Consider the following 22,801-nt stretch of genomic DNA (forward strand, 5'->3'; position numbering starts at 1 on the left):
TAATTAAGGGGTGCTGGGGAGGCTGCCACACACAAAAGGTTTATCTTAATGCATAGAATGCATTAAGATAATAAAAACCTTCTGCCCTTACAACTCCTTAACATTTTTGCTATACAAGCCATTTGGGCATATGGACAAAGCAGACAAAAATTGCTGACTATAGTGTTTCTTACCTCATCCATTCATTTCATAGTGTGCTCAGAATGGACAATGCAAGTTTAACCTGACTGATTTAAATTTACAGAATTGCATTCAACAATGAAAAGTAATTTCTCACAAAATATTTGATGTGGATATAGCTCAATCTAAAAAGCAACATGCAGATTGATTAAGTAAAATAGGAGCTGAAGAAACTCAAAAATAGAGACAGGGGAATGCAACTATGGATTACTAGTACTAAAATATTTCTCAAAAAAAATTAAAGTATCTATAAATTGTTTTTATGAAGAGACATGATATTCTTACAGCAAGCATTGCATCAACGTCTCTTAAAAGAGGATAACAGATCACACAGCAGGTGGTGAGAGTATACTTTAAAAAGCTCCCTGGCATCTTGTGACATAACCGTTAAAGTGAGGTTTGTTTTAATACAACAATTTTAATACAACTGTATTCACTGTCTTTTCTAATATAATGGTACATCACTAGGCACCTCTTCTGCTTACCACACAGCCTAATTCAAGTGTTTATACTATAGCATACTTTTTTGGTAATCTTTATCCTCAAACAATTGTACAGATTACAATTAGATCTGACTGCAGGCCCTTTCCTTTCATTTGCTGACCATCACCTGCAGTATAGAAAGTTAAAAAGCTTGAAATTTTGAGCTGTCACTGGAACAGGAATAAAATTTTCCAAAGGAGAAAGCTAATTCCAGGGAGAGTGAGTTTTCCCCTTTCTTCCTTTGTTACAGTGGCATCCTAAAAAAGGTAGAAAGTTAAAGCGGGGTTCCACCCAAATTTTGAACAATATCTGTATGTATTCTCTTCCTTGCCTAGATGCTGACATGCCATTTAAAAAAATTTAAATCGCCGTAATTACCTTTTATTTTTCTATTCTTCTTTGCACTTCCTGGTTCTCCTCCCGTGGGAGTAGGCGTGTTTCTAGCCTCTCCCAGACTCCTGGGAGCTAGTCTCAGGCTTCCCAGGATGCCACTGAGCATGTGCGGGAACGAGCAGTGAATGCTGGGAGCACAGCATTCACCACATCCAGGAAATAAATGCTTGTGGGCTTCAAATGCCCACAATGAAGATGGAAACCGCCTGCAGTGAATAATATAAGTTATTCTTTCCGACGAAATCTGACACAGGCGGACATATTACACACAATATGTGAGTATGTAATGCTGAGAAGAAAAATTTGTGAATGAACTAAAAAAAAAAAAAAAAAAAAAAAAAAAAGATAGATAGGTGGACCCCCGCTTTAAAAGGAAAATCTCCTTTAAAGTGACAGACATTTCAATCAAAACCCCCCAACAGAAATTGAAAGCACAACTCCGGGTACAATTTTTTTTTACCATGCAGTGGGGCTGTGGGTTAACTGCGTTTTGGTATAGGGGTTCGTAAAGCCGAGATATACTCACCTAATCCTCGGATCCTCCCAGCGCAAGACCGGTCCCCTTTGGCTCCTGCCCCCCCCTCCCCCTCCCCCCTCCCATAGACTCCAGCACTCTTGTGCAGTGGACTATTTCTGACATTCTCACGCCCATAGACCAGTTCTGGATGTGAAACCGTCAGGAACCAAGGTTCTGACGCCTTTGGCTGTTCCATTTGCTGTAGGTCAACCAGAAAGCTGCACCCCTGTTGTCCCGCCAGTGACTTACTTCATCTTCAACAGTTGCTCTCCTCTGTGCAGTCCAGCTGTAGTCTGGGTAATGTGCAATGGTAGTTGCACTACCAAAGTCACACAATTTAATTGTTCCTTGGTTACTTACTAGTAAATTTTCTACCTGCATGAAAACAAAACATCTGTAAACTGATTATGCACAATTTATGTCAGGACACATCAAAGTAAATGTTAGAAGCTGAATAATTTGCTTATATCTGGACTCTACCCACACATTTGGCTAACCCATATTTATTTTGTCTTAACATAAAACTCTAATATATACCATGTGCAGAGTAGACAAGACTTATTCAAAACATAACCAATACTTTTGGTGCTCATGAATTTCCATACCAAGTGCTTCTGGGCCCCTTGTTTAAAGTGGTTGTTAACCCACTTCTATTACATCATCCCATCCTCTTTGCACCATTATAAGAAGTTTCCCTGTGCCTGCGCTCTGTATAAAAAAAACAAAAAAAAAAAAACCCTGCACGATTCTACCTGTATGCGTGCAAAATGTGGTTCCTCGCGCTACTAAGTGAACAATATCTAACTAGATGAAAATGCCACGCCCTACGCGTTGTCATGTGACTTCATCAGGTCAGTTGCCGTGATGTAACGCATAGGGCGTGGCCAGATGTTGAACAAACCGGACGTGATGTAAATGTCGTGTTTTACTGCAATCGCTTGCCATTTTCTGCTTCTATGTAAGGATTCACTTGGCATTTGAATAAAATAGATTTGTTTTACATACTACACTATGGGAGGCGCTATTTTAGCTTTCCTCTAATGGTCTGAACTGGAGTGGCACCAGTCATTGTAGGGGCTAAAGAAGCGGCGGACCATCAAGCAAAGCGGGACTATAACCTGATTGGATACTACTAGTACCCTAAAAACATCTTCTGGTACAGCCATCTACTGGAGATCCACCGCGGTGTACCCACCTCCACTACAGGATACTATCAAGGCTTTTTATACTCCTAATAAAAGGTAAGCGCTGTGTGAGCATTAAGCTTTTGCAAAGATTTATATATTGAGAAGAATCTGTTATTACTTTTCAGAAGAATCACTTTATTTTCACTTGATTGGACATTTTGTTCGCATTTCACTTTATTGGACTATATTATTGCTTACTGGTATTTTAGACTAAAACAAACAACTAAAAAAGGACACTCAAAACTCCAGCTGGCCAGGGGCATGTGCAGAAATATGCATAGCTAAGTGGGAGGCAGTGCAGATCAACGAGACTTGGAGTGGCACTGGGCAGGGAAAGACAGTGTAAGCCTTTCTAACACACGAGCCTCATATACACCAACTGTACAGGTAGCACCATCATGGTGATGTCAGTGCTGTCTGTACTGAACTCTTGAGGGTAAGGAGTCCCAGCACATATGAAACAGGCTGTGGTCCCCTAAAGAAAATGTTTTCTGACTGTCGTATGAGAACCTATTCAGCTTGTTCATGAGAACCAGGGACAACAAAGGGAAAAAAAGAAGTGCAAACTGTGTAAAAGTGTATATATACACATATATACATACACACACACACACACACACACACACACACACAAACTTGGTTGCCCATAAAACTATTAATTGACTCTGGTAGAGCATTAAAGGGAATTAGGCCAAATAACTGCTTGAAGAATGCTGGGACATTGCTTTTGCTAGCACTATTACATAATAGTTTCAGGGCAGTAAAGCAACTATTCAGCACTACTGCCTAGTTTACAGTTTGTGAACAAGACAACTGCATCTTCCACAAGACAAGCATTTAGAGTAATGACAGATTCCCTATGCAGCAGCATTCCAGACTCTCCTGTCACAAATGAATGGCAGGCTAAGCTCCGACACTTCCAGGGAGAAAAAAAGCAAAGCGACCTCCAAGCTGCATCTTACCTTCAGGAGTTCATGCCTGCCTCCTCTCTGTTCCACAGCAGCCCCAAAAGTTGATTTAAAAAAAAAAAGAATTTTATTTACCAATGACTTGAACGAAGATCAAAAAAACCCATTCATGTAGAAATCCAAGAAATTTCCTAAGGTGCCCATATATGGATATTGAAATTTGGCCAGTTTAGTAGGGACCATCCGAATTTCATTCAATGTGTGGTCATCCCCCTTCAACAGAAGTCGATTGTTAGATAGACTTCTGTTGAATAAACAAGCAGGAAAACGTTTGTTGATTAGCAGCTGTAGCCAACCTGTGTATTCTGGCAGTGCCGAGTCTTGATGTCCGAATACAATGTCCCAACAGAGGGAATTCCTCCATCCACCTCGTTTGTGTGAATGGAGGAATCCGTTTATTTTTTATTTTTTCCCGTTCAGCCAGCTAATCATCTTTGGCCAGCTTTAGGGTTTATAAATGTCTCCTTACAACAATACAATCAGACAGTAGGTTCATAAAACATTTTACCTTCAGATCCCTATGAATTAGTGGTGGTTTCTGCTTGTGCATATGCTGAACTGCTCGACACGTCTGGTAAAAAATCTTCAATATGGTATCACAGGACAGTGGTCCCTTACTTTCAGCTCTGTTCAAAAATTCTACAAGTTGACCTAAAGCATAATGGAAAGTAAAATAAAAATACAAAAAAATGATCAGGAAACAAAAGTAGATCTATGCATTGCCCATGCAGGGCCTCATTACTTCTGGCCATGAGAACAGGTGGGTCACTTGTCTTTCTCCTACATGACAGCACTGGTACTTGGTAACTGGCTGCTCAGACACTCAGTGCTGTGATATGAAGGTGGAAAGACAATGCTCAGCCCTGTGGAACCCCAGGCAATTTATCTAACCCCAGAACAAAAATGTAAAATACTGTAGCTTACCAGTCCTTAGGCTGCATTCGTTTTTTTATTTTTTATTTCCACCTGGTGATCCAGGACCAGGCTTACTGTTCTAGAGTGACAATGCTCACTCTCTGTACTGTACTGAGAGGCAGTGTGGAATGTCTAGCAGGGTCAACAGGTGTTTTTTTGTATTTAATGTGTTTTTAGAAACAAAATAACATGGAAATGTGCATGTGTTGAAGCATATTTATGTACTTTTATATACCAATTTTACTCAGACAGACTTCAATTAAACTGCACAAATAACCTCAATGGTGATTCTAGTATAGGGACTTTTCAGTTGCAGGGAATTTGGAGGAGAAGTGGTTTAATCTTAAACTGTGTAAGGGGTTCTTTACTGTCAGCATGGCAAGAATGTGGAACTCCCTTCCACAAGCAGTGGTGTCAGTGGGGTCTGTCAGTCATTTCTAAAAACTATTAGATGGGTAGCTTATTCTTCTCCTCAGTCTTTACGAGTGAATCGGGGGGCTTCAGTAACCAAAACTATAGTGTTTATCCTCATGACACATCACAGGAAGCACCTCCATGGTTTACAGAGCACAGAATTCAAATTAGACTAGGGTATATGTCTGACCCAGATCATGTAACCTCTAGCTTAGACTTGGCTCTGCTGGAGTTAGCAGAATCATCCTTGAGATCCCGTTTAGATAATGGCAATAATGTCCAATGAAAGCCATTCTCCACCCCTGCCTGCTATAAAGAGGACCTGTCCTTAATGGAACTCGCTCGACGCAGATCTACAAGACTTCTTCAGGACTAAAAGGTTTGCTCCATCTCTCCCCCTCCCCCTTCCCCCTGTTACCTTTTTACCCCTCTAATCTTTTACCTCTACCTCTCTTTCTCTCGTTCATTCTCTTTGGTTCCATAACTACCTAATGCCTCCTTGATACCAGGATGTAACCTTTTTACTTGTTGCACTGCCCAGACTTAGGGTCACGGTTAGCTGGGGGGATGGAAGTCTCACCTTATTGGGGTAGGCTTTTACTTCCGCCTCCTAGTGGCGGGGGACTGAGGGGGCGCCCTCTCCTGGAGTGGCGGGTCGGGTGAGGTTGATGGAGGCGAATAGCCCCCCTCTACTCGGGCCGCCGCCGGGGGAAGTGCCACCCCTGCCCTGATCATTTAGAGTAGCACATCGCGTGGGAAGAACCTGGCATCTCACCAGATTCCCATCCCTTGGTCATCCTGATTCAGGGTGTTGATTATTGACCACTAGTTATGCGGTCACCTTGAGTCTAGAATAGTCACTTGCACTGGCCTGTATCAAGGTATAATCTCTACATGTTTTGTTCTGTATATCTATAATGTGTGTAGTTTTCCTCTAAAATGTTGCTAGATGGCTTGCACCCAAGGGTAGTTAGGGAACTCAGTCAAGTAATTGCCAGACCATTGTTCTTAATACTTTACTGACAGTCTACTGACTGGAATGGTACCAGCTGATTGGAGAAAAGCCAATGTGGCACCAATATTTAAAAAAGGGCCCAAAATAATCCCTGGGAATTACAGACCAGTTAGCCTAACATCAATACTATGTAAACTCTTGGAGGGGATGATAAGGGACTATATACAAGATTTTAGTAATGAGAACGGTATCATTAGCAGTAATCAGCATGGATTTATGAAGAATCGTTCTTGCCATTTGAGGTGAGCTGCCATCTAGATAGAGGAAGGCCCGTAGATGTGGTGTACCTGGATTTTGCAAAAGCATTTGACACAGTTCCCCATAAATGTTTACTGTACAAAATAAGGTCCGTTGGCATGGACCATAGGGTGAGTACATGGATTGAAAACTGGCTACAAGGGCGAGTTCAGAGGGTGGTAATAAATGTAATAAATCGGGAGTACTCAGAATGGTCAGGGGTGCGTAGTGGGGTGCCCCAGGGTTCTGTGCTGGGACCAATCCTATTTAATTTGTTCATAAACGACCTGGAGGATTGGGTAAACAGTTCAATCTCTGTATTTGCGGTTGATACTAAGCTAAGCAGGGCAATAACTTCTCTGCAGGATGTGGAAACCTTGCAAAAAGCAACTACATGGCAAATGAGGTTCAATGTAGAAAAACGTAAAATAACGCATTTGGGTGGCAAAAATATGAATGCAATCTATACACTGGGGGAGAACCTCTGGGGGAATCTAGGATGGAAAAGGACCTGGGGGTCCTAGTAGATGATAGGTTTAGCAATGGCATGCAATGCCAAGCTGCTGCTAACAAAGCAAACAGAATATTGGCATGCATTAAAAAGGGGATTAATTCCAGAGATAAAACAATAATTCTCCCACTCTACAAGACTCTGGTCCGGCCGCACCTAGAGTATGCTGTCCAGTTCTGGGCACCATTCCTCAGGAAAGATGTACTGGAAATGGAGCGAGTACAAAGAAGGGCAACAAAGCTAATAAAGGGTCTGTAGGATGTTAGATATGAGGAAAGGTTGCGAGCACTGAACTTATTCTATCTGGAGAAGAGACGCTTGAAATGGGATACGATTTCAATATACAAATACCATACTGGTGACCCCACAATAGGGATAAAACTTTTTCACAGAAGGGAGTTTAACAAGACTCGTGGCCACTTATTAAAATTAGAAGAAAAGAGGTTTAACCTTAAACTACGTAGAGGGTTCTTTACTGTAAGAGCGGCAAGGATGTGGAATTCCCTTCCACAGGCGGTGGTAATAAAGACACACATAGGTTGGACTTGAGTCTATTTTCAACCTCACCTACTCTGTAACTATGTAATTATTGTATCATACAGGGATATGGGCATTATTATTGATATAAACTCACACCCACACAAGTTGAACTGGATGGACTGGTGTCAACCTTCAACTATGTAACTAAAAACGATCAGGCATTGTACATAACGTCATTGGGTAAGTGGAATAATATATCTTTTTAAACATAATAAAAAATAAAAACTTTGTAAACCCCTTCCCACTGCCAACTTCCAGCCCTGTAATAGCTTCTACATGCCAGGAAGCGGAGGCAGGCATTAGAGTCATGTGACCGCTATGACTGGCTATCACAGGGGCCACATGATCGGAAAGCTCCCGATTGCAAGTATGCATTTGGAGCTTTCTGATCCCCATCCACAACTGTGCTTGGATTATGCAGGGCGTGCACTCTCAGCAGAGGAATGTTTACATTTAGGCTGCATATATTTGGCCTCTCTGGGCTAAAGCCCAACTACAGAAAGGACGCATATATGCGTACTGACAGCGGGAAGAGGTTAAAGTATATGTGAACTATCACCTTGTAAAATAACCCATTCAGTTTAAAATAGACAGGCAAATGAAAGGCAAAACACTTGTGTACACATATAAAACTATTACAAATAACTTTTTTTCTTCTTTTTAAAAGTGATCGCAAACCCTCTGTTCTCAGCTGCATAAGGGGTACCATGTACAGCTGCACCAGATTTTGCACTCTCCAATTTTAGTAAATCAACCCCACAATCAAGAGTAGTTGATCTGCCAAGGCTGGAAAGGGATACAGAGCAGAACTTAAAGTGCTTAGGTATCCATCCGTTAACAGTTAGACAAATTATGTAAAAATGGAGACAGTTTAGTACTGTGACTACTCTTTCTAGAAGTGGGCGCTCAGCCAAGATGACTCCCAAGGCATAGTGCAGAATCCTCACCGAGGTAAAGAAGAACCTACAAGTAAAAACTAAAGGCTTGAAGACATCACTGGAACAGGCAAACATCCCCGAGTCTACCACATGCAAGTCTTTGAACGGGCAGTGTCCCTGGCAGAGCACCAGGGAGGAAGCCTCTGCTCTCCAAAATAACTTTGTAAAGAGCACCTTGGCAAATCGTAATGCTACTGGGAACTGTTTTGTGGACCATTGAACCAAAAGTTGAATTGTTTGGGAAGAATATTCAGCACTATGTATAGCACAAAATGGGCACAGCTCACCAATTTCAAAGCATCATCCCACCGTGAAGTATGGTAGAGCGAACATTATTATTTGGGCTTACTTCACTGCCTCAGGGCCTGGACCACTTGCCATCTTTGAAGGAAAATTAATTGCAAAGTTTACCAAAATATCCTACAGGATAATGTCAGGGTGGCTGTTCACCAGCTGAGGCTTAGTAGAAGTTGGGTGATGCAGCAGTACAATGACCCTGACATCGAAGTAAATCCACCACAGACTGGCTTCAGAGAAAGAAAATGTGTCTTTTGGAGTGGCCCAGTCAGAGCCTAGACCTTAACCCCATAGTGATGCTGTGGAAAGACCTCAAGAGACTGTTCACATCAGATGTCCTACAAAATGTGTCTGAAGCAGGGAAAAAATTCCCATACAAAACCCATACGAAAATCCTGAAGGTCCATGTAATCCAATCCCCCAACTGGTCAGGGGCAGTAGACAGAAAAAATTGCTCAACACATACCAGGTGGAGGAGTCCCATATAAAGCTCATACAAAAACTTAAAAAATTAAAAAAAGAAAAACACCTGGCTATGAAAACAGGAGGGAACACACCTAGGCATATACAGTTGTGTGAAAAAGTATCTGCCCCCTTCCTGTTTTTTTTTTTTTTTTTTTTTTTGCATATTCGTCACACTTAAATGACGCAGATCATCAAACTAATTTTATTACTACACAAAGATAACCCAAGTAAATACAAAATGCAGTTTTTAAATGATGGTTTCATTTATTAAGGTAAAAAAGCTGTCCAAACATGCCTGGCTTCTGAAAAAGTAATTGTCCCCTAAACCTGGAAACTGGTTGTGCCACCCTTAGCGGCAACAACTGCAATCAAGCATTTGTGATAACTGGCAATGAGTCTTTCACATTGCTGTGGAGCAATTTTGGCCCACTCTTCTTTGCAGAATTGTTTTAATTCAGCCACATTGGAGGGTTTTCCAGCATGAATGGCCTGTGTAAGGTCATGATACAGCATCTCAATTGGATTTAAGTCCGGGCTTTGACTAGGCCATGCCAAAACCTAAATTTTGCTTAGTTTGAACCATTTGGAGGTGGACTTGCTGTTGTGTTTCGGATCATTTTCCTGCTGCATAACCCAAGTGCACTTGAGCTTGAGGTCCCGAACTGATGGCCGGACATTCTCCTTTAGGATTTTCTGGTAGAGCTCAGAATTCATTAGTTCAACAATTATGTTAAGTGGTCCAGGTTCTGAAGCTGCAAATCAGCCCCAGACCATCACACTACCACCACGTCTGACTATGATGTTCTTGTTAGGAAATGCTGTACTAGTTTTATGCCAGATGTAACGAGACGCACACCTTCCAAAAAGTAAAATGTTTGTCTCATCAGTCCACAGAATATTTGCCTAAAAGTCTTGGGGATAATCCAGATGTTTTTTTGGAAAATGTGAGATGAGCCTTTGTGTTCTTTTTGGTCAGCAGTGGCTTTGGCCTTTGAACTCTCCCATGGATGCCATTTTTGCCCAGTCTCTTTCTTATTGTTGAATCAAACACTGATCTTATCTGAGGCAAGGGAGAACTGCAGTTCTTTAGATGTTGTTCTGGGTTTTTTTTTATGACCTCTTGGATGAGTCGTCGTCATGCTCTTGGAGTATTTTTAGTAGGCCGGCCACTCCTGGGAAGGTTCACCACTGTTCCAAGTTATCTCCATTTGTGGATAATGGCACTCCCCATGGTTCACTGGAGTTCCAAAGCCTTAGAAATGGCTTTGAAACGCTTCCTAGACCGATAAATGTACATTACTTTGTTTCTAATCTGTTCTTGAATTTTTTTTAGATTGTGGCAAAATGTGTGTCTTTCTGTGATCTGTTAGCGTGCTTCACTTTGTCAGACAGCTTTTATTCATGTGATGTCTTGATTCAACAGGTCTCGCAGTAATCAGGCCTGGGTGTGGCAAGTGAAATTTAACTCAGCTTTCCAAAAAAATTGTGGTTAATCACAGTTCGTTCATGATTCAGCATGGGAGGGGGCAATTACTTTTTCACATAGGGCCACAGGCAGGTTTGAACAGCTTTTTTCCCTTAATAAATTAAATAATAATTTAAAAACTGCATCTTGGATTTACTTGGGTTATCTTTGTGTAATATTAAAATTAGTTTGATGATCTGAATCATTTAAATGTGAGAAATATGCAAAAAAAAAAAAATAAAAATCTCGAAGGAGGCAAATGCTTTTTCACACAACTGTACAGTATATGCCTAGGTGGTGGGCAGAGCAGACAGCGGTGACCGACAGTCATCAATTCTCTGTTCACGGAGCACTGACAACAGAGCAAACAGCGGTCTTTGATCACTCAGTCTTAGAGCTGGGGGACAGATGAAGCATCCACCTAAGAAGTATGATTTCTAAGAAAAAGAACAAAAAAAAAAAAAAAAAAAAAAACCAAAACACCTTACATTTCATTTCAAGGGGTTCCCATACTTTCGCTTGCCACCATAAATAATTCCAAACATCATCAGAAGTGCTTGTCATTGCACAAAGATCTTCAAATTCAATTGTGCTCAAAAAAGGCATGCAAAGGGCAAAAGTCCAGCACCAGTGTTGCAAGAGTTCTCCCTGCAGATGATCTTTCCTTGTGCCTTGGCCTGCACTGTCTCTGTGTGGAGGCAGCCATCTTGCTTGAAGCAGGGCTTGGCTTACTCATGTCAGAGCCTCCAGCAAGGACAATCAAACAAGACAATAGCGCATTTGCAAATCTCTATTTTTTAAGTGTGTGTGTGTGTGTTACTTCTCCTAAGGAAACACTTCAAAAGGCAATGGATCTGAAGATGTGTAGATGTCCAATTGGCAGTTCTCACCAAGACATCCATCTTCAAAAACCCAAAAAGGAGTAGGCCAGTTAAAGCGGAGTTCCACCCAAAAATGGAACTTCCGCTTTAAGTGCTGGTGACCCCTGACATGGCATGTAATTTTTTTTTGGGGGGGGGGGGGGGGGAGCAGGTACCCTGTTTTTACGGGCACCCAGCTCTCACTCCCCTGGCTCTGCGGCGCCGGAAATTCACCTCTCCCACCTTCCTCCCTGCAATCTTCTGGGACACGTCACAGGTCCCAGAAGATTGCCCGGCCATTCATAGCGCGCAGCGCGGCTCGCGCATGCCCACAGTTAGGACGCCGGCACCTCGGAGAGTAGAGAGGAGAGGAGCGAGGCTTCCTGCACCCGCATCGCTGGACTGTGGGACAGGCGAGTGTCTGATTAATAAAAGTCAGCAGCTATACTTTTTGTAGTGGCTGACTTTTAAATAGGTGGAACTCCACTTTGAAATAAATAATAATAGAGTCACAGTGAGAAGACTTGGTAAATAAATAATAATACTATTTAAACAAGCCTGACAGAGAATAAACATTAAAAAACGTGCACTTTAAAGTGGTTGTAAACACACAAAAAAAAATAAAACAAAAACCTGCAAGACAAAAAGGCATAATGAGTTAGTATGCATACTAGCTCATTATGAAAAACTCACCTTAGATCGAAGCCCCCGCAGAGGTCCACCGTACACCGTTCCGGCTGGCGACATCGCTCCCGGAGTTACTTCCGGGTATCGCGGGCACTGCGGTTGGCCTGAACCGCGATGACGTCACTCAGGCGGATGCGCATGGGAGCCGCCGGTAACGGTACGAGTGTGCCATTACTTTAGTGCACATGTGCCAATGACGTCGGCACATGCAGATACAGGGGATATCTCCTAAACCGTGCGGGTTTAGGAAATATCCAGGGAAGGTACAGGTAAGCCTTATTATAGGCTTACCTGTAGTCAAAAGTGGATTGTAAAGGTTTACAACCACTTTAACACTAATGATCATCTTTCATCCAGCTAAAGGTCCTTGTAGGCTCTAAGACATGGCAAAGTATTTTTATTGATTTATTCAATGCGATCCCAGACCATGCAATAATTGAAACACGTTTACTCACCTTTACATAGTTCTGTTAGAAGCAAGAATTCGCCTTGGCCAGTATCCGATTCTTCTTTCCCTATTGAAGCTGCTGAACTAAACTGGACTATGTTTGGATGTCCAGATAATTTTTTCTGTTAGCAATAGCTTAAGGAATTTTTGCAGCAAACACATTTAATTGCACATATTTTTCTCTAGAGCAAAACAACATTTGTAAACACAGGTGTATATTCTAAAAATGATCTGTGTCCTAAAATGATTGTACAGGATTTATTTTTTTTTAATAACTAACATTATGCTTACCTGCTCTGTGCAACAGTTTTACACACAGCAGCCCTGATCCTCCCTTTCTGGGGTCCCCTGCTAGTGCTCCTGGCTCCTCCTGCCTTTGAATATTGAGAAACAAAAACAGAAAAAACCTGCGCTAAAGAGCAAAAAAAGTTAAGTGGGGCTGCAGCTGCAGCAAATTACCTCAAATATCGGTGAAGTGTAGACAACTTATATACCAAAAAATGTGCGCTTGCATAAATTGTTTTGTATCATAAATTGTAGTTTACAGATGAGGATTCACAAAAAACACTGTAACCCACAATGTATATAAATGTGACAAAACAGTGCAGAGTGATTATACAAATATTGCATATTCAATATAAATCCGTGTGCCCCAGTCTGCAGTAATAGTTTGTATTCAGTGTTCTGACTGTGCTGTGTGCAGGTACTTGTTGTGTGAGTTGGTGCTGGAGGACCCCCGCCAGAGGCAGAACCTGTTCGCAGGGCACGGTGCTGTACAATGTGAAGGAGGCAATGGCTCGTCTGCATGGGGACTTCGGGGCTGTGGCTGCGTCTATAGCCCTCTCAGGAGTGAGTCTCCCTCCCAACGCTGAAGCACTGGAGTCATCTGCCGCTGTGTGCATCGCGTACGAGTGGACCCAGACAACTGCATCCATCTGTCCCCGCAGAGGGCTATATCTGCAGGCTTGTATGACCTTGCTATACAGGAGGTCCGACGTGTCCGGTAAGGGTACAGCTCTAACAACTCTTTGGAGCCACTGGTGGTTTGGAAGTTTCCTCTAATCCTCCTACTTTCCCTCTTCACTCATATGGGATACACCAAAGGAACTGTTTAATGCGTTTTCTCTTTTGGGATTTTGATTCCCATGAACTGATGAATGCGTTTTTTGTGCGATTTGGATTTTTTATGTAAATTCATTTCCTATCTTTACAAAAAAAAAAAAATGTATATTTTGGTTGAACTTTTTACACCCTTTTTTTCACTTTCCTTCAGGGATTTATATTGAATATGCAATATTTGTATAATCACTCTGCACTGTTTTGTCACATTTATATACATTGTGGGTTACAGTGTTTTTTTGTGAATCCTCATCTGTAAACTAAAATTAATGATACAAAACAATTTATGCAAGCGCACATTTTTGGTATATAAGTTGCCTTTGAATATCCCCCTAAAAAGCTGCTTGCTAGGTGGGTTACTTGAGCAGGCTTGATCCTGAGATGCACTCGCACTGTGTGCATCTTAACACACACAGTGCAGCTTGGCCCCAATCCCTGCTCCCTTGCCATTGGATTTGATTCACAGCAGCAGGGGCCAATGGCTTTCTGAGAGAGAGAGAGAGAGAGAGAGACACAATGCTCTCAGGCACAGAATTGGACCCAGATCAGGTTCAGGTAAGTCCTTGCACTGTAGGGCTAAATATTCATTAACTCTGGGAGTAAAGGAATAAGGTATTGAACTTAGCTCACTCCTTGCACTGGCACTCTCCTCTGCTCTCGGTTGTGGGTGTACTGTCATTGTCCTCATTAAGAATGCATCGTTTACCTTAAAAGAGAAGGTCCGCCCCCCTCATGAAAAATTAAAAGTCAGCAGCTGCAAATACTGCAGCTGCTGACTTTTAATAAATGGACACTTACCTGTCCTGGGAGCCTGGGATGTCGGCACCGCAGCCGAACTTTGGATCGGCTGTCGGCTGCAGCCGCCATCAATGCCAGTAAGGGAACCCGATAGTGAAGCCTTTTGGCTTCCAAGCCAGGTCCTACTGCGCATGTGCAAAGCGCACTGCACTTTCTAATTGGTCCGGCGGTGGAGGAGGAAGGAGGGGGCCCCACTCGGAAGTGGGGGCAGGTACCTGTTCCCCCCTCTCATGAAAGGTGCCAAATATGGCACTGGAGGGGGGGGGGGATTTAGAGACGGACAAGCAGAAGTTCAACTTTTGAGTGGGATTCCACTTTAAAGAAAGTTGTTTGGGGGAATGGTCACATAAAATGGAGGAAGCCTGTTGGAGCAAAGAGTGAGGTTATATACCTGATTCCTTATCTTCCACTTTTGTGTGGAACTCCGCTTTAACTTCTGCTCCACATAGCGGTTGCCGCTGGGTAGAGGGGAAGGAGGAGTGAGGACACACATCCACTCTCCTCCCCTTCTTGTTGCAAACCCGAAAGCGATGTGTATGACCGTCCGGGTCCCGATGACAGTTTGATGTGCATTGCATTACATTCAGTGGAGCACAGGGTGGATATGCAGGGTCTTTTAGACCCTGGATGTTTCATTAAAGAAAACCTGTCACCAAAAAAATGATCACTAGGGGACTTTTTGTGGCGAAAAAATGTTAAGAAAAATAATATATATATATTTTTTTTCCTAAGTTGCAAAAAATTTAAGTTCCACCCAAGCACATAAAATCCCCCACCCCCACATATACACACGTACAAATGTAAAAGCACATATCGGGGCTCCTACGCCTGAAAACGCTGATTGCGATACACGTTACATATCACCGCACACTCCAGAATGAGAGCAAAAATTCTAGCACCAGACCTCCTTCATAATGCTACACTGACCTATAAGGGGCTTTTTAAAGCACCGCTAATGGAAAATATAGGGTACTTAAGTTTGTTGCCATTTCACGGGTGCACGCAAATTTAAGGTTTGACGGGTTAGGTATCCATTTGCCAGGTGCAACTTCGGCTTTTATATTTTACCAGAAGAATTGGGTAATTTATTGAGTTTTTTGTGCCCCCTAAAATCAACTAATGTGTTTTTAACTGAAAATCTGCAAATCCTACACCTTTGCAGTCAAATCAGGGGACATAAAAAATTGCAAGTACTATTTTATTTTCTAGGGTGTCTGCTTTCAGAAAATATATCATGTATTGGGGTTTAGCAAAAAACACAAACTGCTTTGGCACGGTTAAAGGAGAAGGAGAAGTGGTTAAAGGAGAAGTTCACCTTCGGGAACATGTCACATGTTTACCTGTAAGCTTTGTTAGTTAAAAAACAAAACCAAAAAAAAAAAAAACGGACTCTTAACATTTTAGCTAGCTCCTAGATTCAAAGCAAATTTGGCAAAACCTGATATAAAAGGGAGATGCTTTCCTCATATTTCATGTCTGAGGTTTACAACCACTTTAATGCTTCCATTTCAAACTACTTGTTTTTCAAATGGTAGATCAACTGGTCATTTGAAAGGGTACGTAAACAAAACCTACAGCACCATATATCCTATACACTCAATTGACATAATGAAAAGGATACCATGAAACAGATTTCTTGAATAATCGCCTTATTCTTTTCTTCTTCATTGGAGAGCAATCGCTGCAAATGAAATAACAATTTTTTTGCAATTCTTTATATAGTATGTACATAAACAGCAGCAATTTAAAAGTTAAGAAAACAGACGAACATGCAACAAACAATAAAACTAAAGGTTGCACGTTATTCACAAATTGTTCAATTGTGCATTCTAGACTTGCCAAGCACAACTCCTTTCACACTATGCTGGAAATGAGCTCATTCAATTCACTTTATGGATTGCTGGTTTTAGACAGGGGTGGAAAGCTGAACTTTACTGATTTACAGGCCGTTAGGGAAAAAACAAAAAAAAAACAAAAAAAACAAAAACACAACTGTAGGTACAAAGAGCATCTATAGTATAGCAATTGTGTATGCCCTTATACAGAGAAAGTTGATACCTTTGCAGAATACCTGTCTTGTAATCTCTGCCACTTTGACTGCTAGACACTAACAAAATGCTTTAACGCTCTTTCAAGTTCGTTTAGGGGCCATCATATTCGTCACCGTTGCTGCACATGCACACACACACACACACACACACACACACACACAGGTGATTCCTCAAAAACATGAATTACTATGTATGTATGTAAATATGTAGTATTTCTACTGCCCAAATTAGAATACTTGTAAAGTGATTGTAAACATATTTAAAAAAACAAAAAAAAAAAACAAAACACCAAACATGTCATACTTACCTCCAAATAATAATATTTAGGCCTCATGCACACTGGACATTATAAAAAAAAAGCCAGTAACGTTAGCTGTAGAGTGAGTTTTTCAGCATTTTTGTCGTAGCGTTTTTCCATGTTTTTTAGCAAAACCATACTCCCATAAAAGCTTATGGCTCAAAAACACTGATAAACACAGAATAGACACTTTTTTTGCATTTTTAAGCTTTTTTTTCAAAGTTAGAGCATTTTTACAGCTGAAAAACTCCTCTCAAAACCCACTAGTTCTGGGTTTTCCAGCTAGAAAACGCCCCTGACAAAAACAGCCTATTTGTGCATGGACACATAGGATAACATGATGGAGAGTTTATTGGCTGCAGAAAAAAACATCTGAAGCCAAAAACAGCAGCTGTAAAAATGTCCAGTGTGCATGAGGCTATATAGTGAGCGCACCAAATTAATACAGCAGCTAGCACTCAAGGTGACTATACAACCTTTGTAAAACACAAAGACCAATAGATGTGCAGCGCTTAACGGAGGTGTTATATTAAAAATATAAACGTTTAAATAGTTTATACAAAAGGCGTAAACAAGAATACAATGGCCTTCAGGTATGAGAAATGTCAAAACAACAGTCCATATATGAAGATAATTTTCTCCCTCTGATAGGCAGTAATCAGTTCCTATATATTTTACAGCAACAGTCCATGCAAAAGGAGAAAACCTATCAACATATACAGTCATGGCCGAAATTGTTGGCACCCCAGAATTTTCCCCAGAAAATCAAGTATTTCTCACAGAAAAGTATTGCAGTAACACATGATTATTCCCTTTGTGTGTATTGGAACAAAACAAAAAAAGGGAGGAAAAAAAGCAAATTGGACATAATGTCACACAAAATTCCAAAAATGCGCTGTTCAAAATTCTTGGCGCCCTTTCAAAACTGTGGATAAATAAGATTGTTTCAAGCATGTGATGCTCCTTTAACCTCCCTGGCGGTATGATTATTTTGGATTTTAGGTGCTGAAAGCGGTACCATTATTTTGCATGGAAACTTGGCGTTTTGTAAATCTTAACAATAACACACTTAAATCTGTCCAAACCAGAGTCTAGTAGATATCCCGGGTATGATAAAGTTTGAAACACAAAAACATAAATTATAATATAATAAATAAAAATAAATAATTAAAAAAAAAAAAAAAAAAAAAAGTAATAAAATAAATTTCCCCACAATTCACTATCGCTCAATTCTGCAAGTGTTCTAATTTACTATCGCTGTTTTCTAGCTGGTCTAAAGCCACTTTTGACGTAAAGGGACACTTTTTGGTTGCTATGGACAATCTCCAGTTTCCAGGCAGAAAGAACAGTGTATATCACATAAAACTGCATGCAGGGCATGGGCCAGAGCACTGGGGACAAAAGGGATGTGAAATAATTTCATACAGTACTGTAATCTGTAAGATTACAGTACTGTATGTGTTATGATTTTTACTTTTTTTTTAATTTGCCGCCAGGCTCCGCCCCCGTGCGTCGCGCCGCTCGCAGGGAACGGAGCCTGGCACGGAGAGGCTTCGGAGGAGGACGGAGCCCTCGGACACTGCGGGTGACATCGCAGGATCCCAGGGACAAGGTAAGTAAAGCCGCCCCAGGATCCTGCAATGCGATCCCGAGTGTGGCTCGGGGTTACTGCTAATGGTACTGAATTTTAACCCCGAGCCACACTCGGGAATACCGCCAGGGAGGCTACACTCACCTGGGGCAAGTAACAGGTGTGGGAAATATAAAAATCACACCTGAAAGCAGATAAAAAAGGAGAGAAGTTCACTTAGTCTTTGCATTGTCTGTGTGTGCCACACTAAGCATGGACAACAGAAAGAGGAGAAGAGAACTGTCTGAAGACTTGAGAACCAAAATTGTGGAAAAATATCAACAATCTAAAGGTTACAAGTCCATCTCCTGAGATCTAGATTTGCCTTTGTCCACAGTGCGCAACATTATCAAGAAATTTGCAACCCATGGCACTGTAGCTAATCTCTCTGGGCGTGGACAGAAGAGCAAAATTGATGAAAGGTTGCAACGCAGGATAGTCCGGATGGTGGATAAGCAGCCCCAAACAAGTTCCAAATAAATTCAAGCTGTCCTGCAGGCTCAGGGAGCATCAGTGTCAGCGTGAACTATCCGTCGACATTTAAATGAAACGCTATGGCAGGAGACCCAGGAGGACCCCACTGCTGACACAGGAGGCATAAAAAAAGCAAGACTACAGTTTGCCAAAATGTACTTGAGTAAGCCAAAATGCTTCTGGGAAAACGTTTAGCGGACAGATGAGACCAAGATAGAGCTTTTTGGTAAAGCACATCATTCTACTGTTTACCGAAAACGGAATGAGGCCTACAAAGAAAAGAACACAGTACCTACAGTGAAATATGGTGGAGGTTCAATGATGTTTTGGGGTTGTTTTGCTGCCTCTGGCACTGGGTGCCTTGAATGTGTGCAAGGCATCATGAAATCTGAGGATTACCAGACGATTTTGGGTCGCACTGTAGAGCCCAGTGTCAGAATGCTGGGTTTGCGTCCGAGATCTTGGGTCTTCCAGCAGGACAATGACCCCTCCAATAAGAGAGACCTGGAGCAGTTTGCAAAGGAAGAGTGGTCCAAAATTCCCGGTGAGAGGTGTAAGAGGCTTATTGATGGTTATAGGAAGCAACTGATTTCAGTTATTTTTCCCAAAGGGTGTGCAACCAAATATTAAGTTAAGGGTGCCAAGAATTTTGGCCAGCCCATTTTTGGAGTTTTGTGTGACATTATGTCCAATTTGCTTTATTTCCTCACTTTTTTTGTTTTGTTCCAATACATACAAAGGGAATAAACATGTGTATAGCAAAACACGTGTTACTGCAATACTTTTCTGTGAGAAATACTTTATTTTCTGGAAAAATGTCTGGGGTGCCAACAATTTTGGCCATGACTGTAATTAGCAATAGTCTTATTAGCCCACCAGAAGCAGTTAAAGTGGAGTTCCACCCACTTTTACAACTCTTCAGCATCCCTCACTAAACTGTGCACTGTAAACAAATTGGATATTTTTTTATTTTTTTTCTCAGCACCTACTGTATATCTGCTGTATTCATTTTTCACGTCCTCCTCCCTGGCCGCGGCCCATCGCATCATTTCCTGTTTGCAGTGCCTTCTGGGAACTTCCTCTGAAACTGCCATTGCTATGGAAACCTGACCTGAAATCTATTACACGGCTTGTGCTGCACTGAGCATGTGCGAGATCTGCAAGGATGACAGCCAGGAAGAAATACAGTCTGGCTTCAGATGCCCACACTTAAGATGGCCACGGCCTGCTGTAAGTTTATAAAATAACAAACTACTGCTATAAACTAACAAAACAGACCTTAGTTTACATTCTAACTTTACTAGAATACATTAAGCTTTATTGGGGTATTTTTATTTAAAAAGTATAATTTCGTCCGGAACACCACTTTAACGATAGAGCAGAATAAAACATTCATCGAGCATCACCACGTGCATAGGAACATCTGCATGCGTGAGCCTTCACCCAAACATTATACGGACTGTCTTGACATTTCTCATACCTGAAAAACATTGGGTTCTTGTTTACCCGTTTTGTATAAACTATTTATACGTTTATATTTTTAATATAATACCTTCGTAGACATAGACACACACAGTGCAGCTCAGCCCTGCCCACTGCTCACTGGCTACAGTTCACTTCACAGCAGCAGAAGCCGATGGCTTCCTCTGCTGCCTCCATGTCCATTGATTGTGAGAGAGAGAGAGCATGAAGTTAAAAAAAAAACCTAAATTTACAACTATTTTAACCATATCCCGCACCGGTCTATAGCAGAATGACGGCCAGGCAGGGGAATCAGTTATCCTGACTGGGCATCATATGACGTCCAGCAGGATAAGAAAGGGGCACGCAGAGCGGCGAACAGTGGTACGGGGTGTCGCTCCCACACAACGCATCTCCGATCTCGGTAAAGAGCCTATGACGTAGGCTCTTTACCATGTGATCAGCTGTGACTGCAGCAGTAACCAGGAAGTGCCGGTAATCAGCTTTTCTCAGTTCACACTGACAAGGCGTAGGTAGAAAAGAGCTGCTCAGCGGCTCTAATGACGGGGGGGTGTATGCTCTAATAATCAGCGCATTGATTATCAGCGCAGCCCCCAGAGGTGCCCATCACAGATGCCAATCAGTGCCAGTCAATGCCGCCTCAGTGCCCGTTAGTGCCGCCCCATCAGTGCCCGTCAGTGAAGGAGAAAACTTTTATAATAGAAACAAAGGAATTTTTTTTTTTTTCTAAATATTTCAGTCTTTTTAAAATTTCTTTAACCATTTGCCTACAGGGCATTTTCACCCCCTTCCTGCCCAAGCCAATTATCAGCTTTCAGCGCTGTCGCACTTTGAATAACAATTGCGCGGTCATACAACACTGTACACATATGACATTTTTATCATTTTTTCCCCACTAATAGAGCTTTCTTTTGGTGGTATTTGATCACCTCTGCTGTTTTTATTTCTTGCGTTATAAACAAAACAAGAGTGACAAGTCTGAAAAGAACACAATATTTTTTACTTTTTGCTATAATAAATATCCACATTTTTTTTTTTTAAACAAATTTTTTCCTCAGTTTAGGCCAATACATATTCTTCTACATACTTTTGGTAAAAAATATCGCAATTAGCGTATATTTATTGGTTCGCGCAAAAGTTATAGCGTCTACAAAATAAGGGGATAGATTTATAGCATTTTTATTATTATTTTTTTTTTACTAGTAATGGCGGCGATCTGCGATTTTAATCATGACTGCAATATTGCGGCGGACATATCGGACACTTTTGACACATTTTTGGGACCATTCACATTTATACAGCGATCCGTGCTATAAAAATGCATTGATTACTGTATAAATGTGACTGACAATGAAGGGGTTAACCAGGAGGGGGCACTGTAGGGTTAATCATGTTGCTAGGGAGTGATTCTAACTGTAGGGGGAGGGGACACACAAGGGGAGGAGATTGATCGGAGTTCCTCTGTACAAGGAACACACCATCGGTCTCCTCCCATCTGACAAGACGTGGATCTGTGTGTTTACACACACAGATCCATGGTCCTGCTCGGTTACCGGGCAATTGCGGGTGCCGGGCACGCGCAATGGGACCCGAGTGACACGGCGGCTGCGCGTGCGCTACCTGGGGGACCTAGAAGGGCCGCCAATCACATGATGGCGGCCCAAGATAACAGCTGCACCGCCCCACCGTCATATGATGGTGGGCGGGCAGCAAGTGGTTAACAAAAAAAAAAAAAAAACAGTGGTGATCAAATACTACCATAAGAAAGCTCTATATGTGGGAAAAAATTACAAAAATGTAATTTAGGTACAGTGTAGCATGACCGCGCAACAATGGCATCCCTAGGGAGAGCCAGAGGGGACCCTGACCCTCCCAACATTATGCTGTGCCCCACCATGTGCCCCCCCCCCAAATTTTTTTTTTTTTTTACAAAAAGGCAATGTCTAAGAGGGAGAGCGTCCCCAGTCAGCTCCTGCGGGTGATTCCTCCTCCCTCCCTCTGCTCGCTGACACTGCATAATGCGAGCGCTCACAGAACCACGGCCGCCCGATCTGCTCCTTCCCCTGCATCCTCATTGGCAAGAGCAAGTTGCAGGAAGGACTCCACCAAGATTCTCAGTTACTGAAAAAACAGACCGACTTCTTAGGACAGGAGAACCAGCCTGTAAATTCCAAGAGATGCCAGACCAGCGCTGTCAATAGCAGGGGCAGGACAGCAAGAGGAGGCTGGGGAACCCCACAGTGGCAGAACACCAGGGCCCGGTGGCAAGACATCCTTTGCAACCCTGATAATTCTCCCACTGCTTTGGACCCTTATATTTTCTTGGTATGCTGGTGACATATATCTCTTGAAACGCCACTGCCGCGCAATTGTCCTTCAAAGTGTGACAGCGCTGAAAGCTCAAAATTGGTCTGGGCAGGAAGGGGGTG

At 42.0% G+C, this 22,801-nt stretch overlaps 1 protein-coding gene across 2 annotated transcripts in view; it reads right to left on the bottom strand.

Moving 5' to 3' along the window:
* The window catches only part of GAK (cyclin G associated kinase), a 181,754-nt gene that overhangs the window by 127,683 nt on the left and 31,270 nt on the right, over positions 1 to 22,801 (bottom strand). For both annotated transcript variants that reach the window (XM_073595786.1, XM_073595780.1), the window contains exons 3-6: positions 16,059 to 16,118; positions 12,528 to 12,642; positions 4,237 to 4,379; positions 1,823 to 1,948 (exon numbers count right to left, since the gene is read on the bottom strand). In XM_073595786.1, coding sequence (XP_073451887.1) covers positions 1,823 to 1,948; positions 4,237 to 4,379; positions 12,528 to 12,642; positions 16,059 to 16,118 — 444 coding nt within the window. The remainder of the gene's footprint in view (positions 1 to 1,822; positions 1,949 to 4,236; positions 4,380 to 12,527; positions 12,643 to 16,058; positions 16,119 to 22,801) is intronic.

Source organism: Aquarana catesbeiana, linkage group LG01 (assembly GCF_042186555.1).
Source record: "Aquarana catesbeiana isolate 2022-GZ linkage group LG01, ASM4218655v1, whole genome shotgun sequence".
NCBI classification, from domain to species: Eukaryota; Metazoa; Chordata; class Amphibia; order Anura; family Ranidae; genus Aquarana; species Aquarana catesbeiana.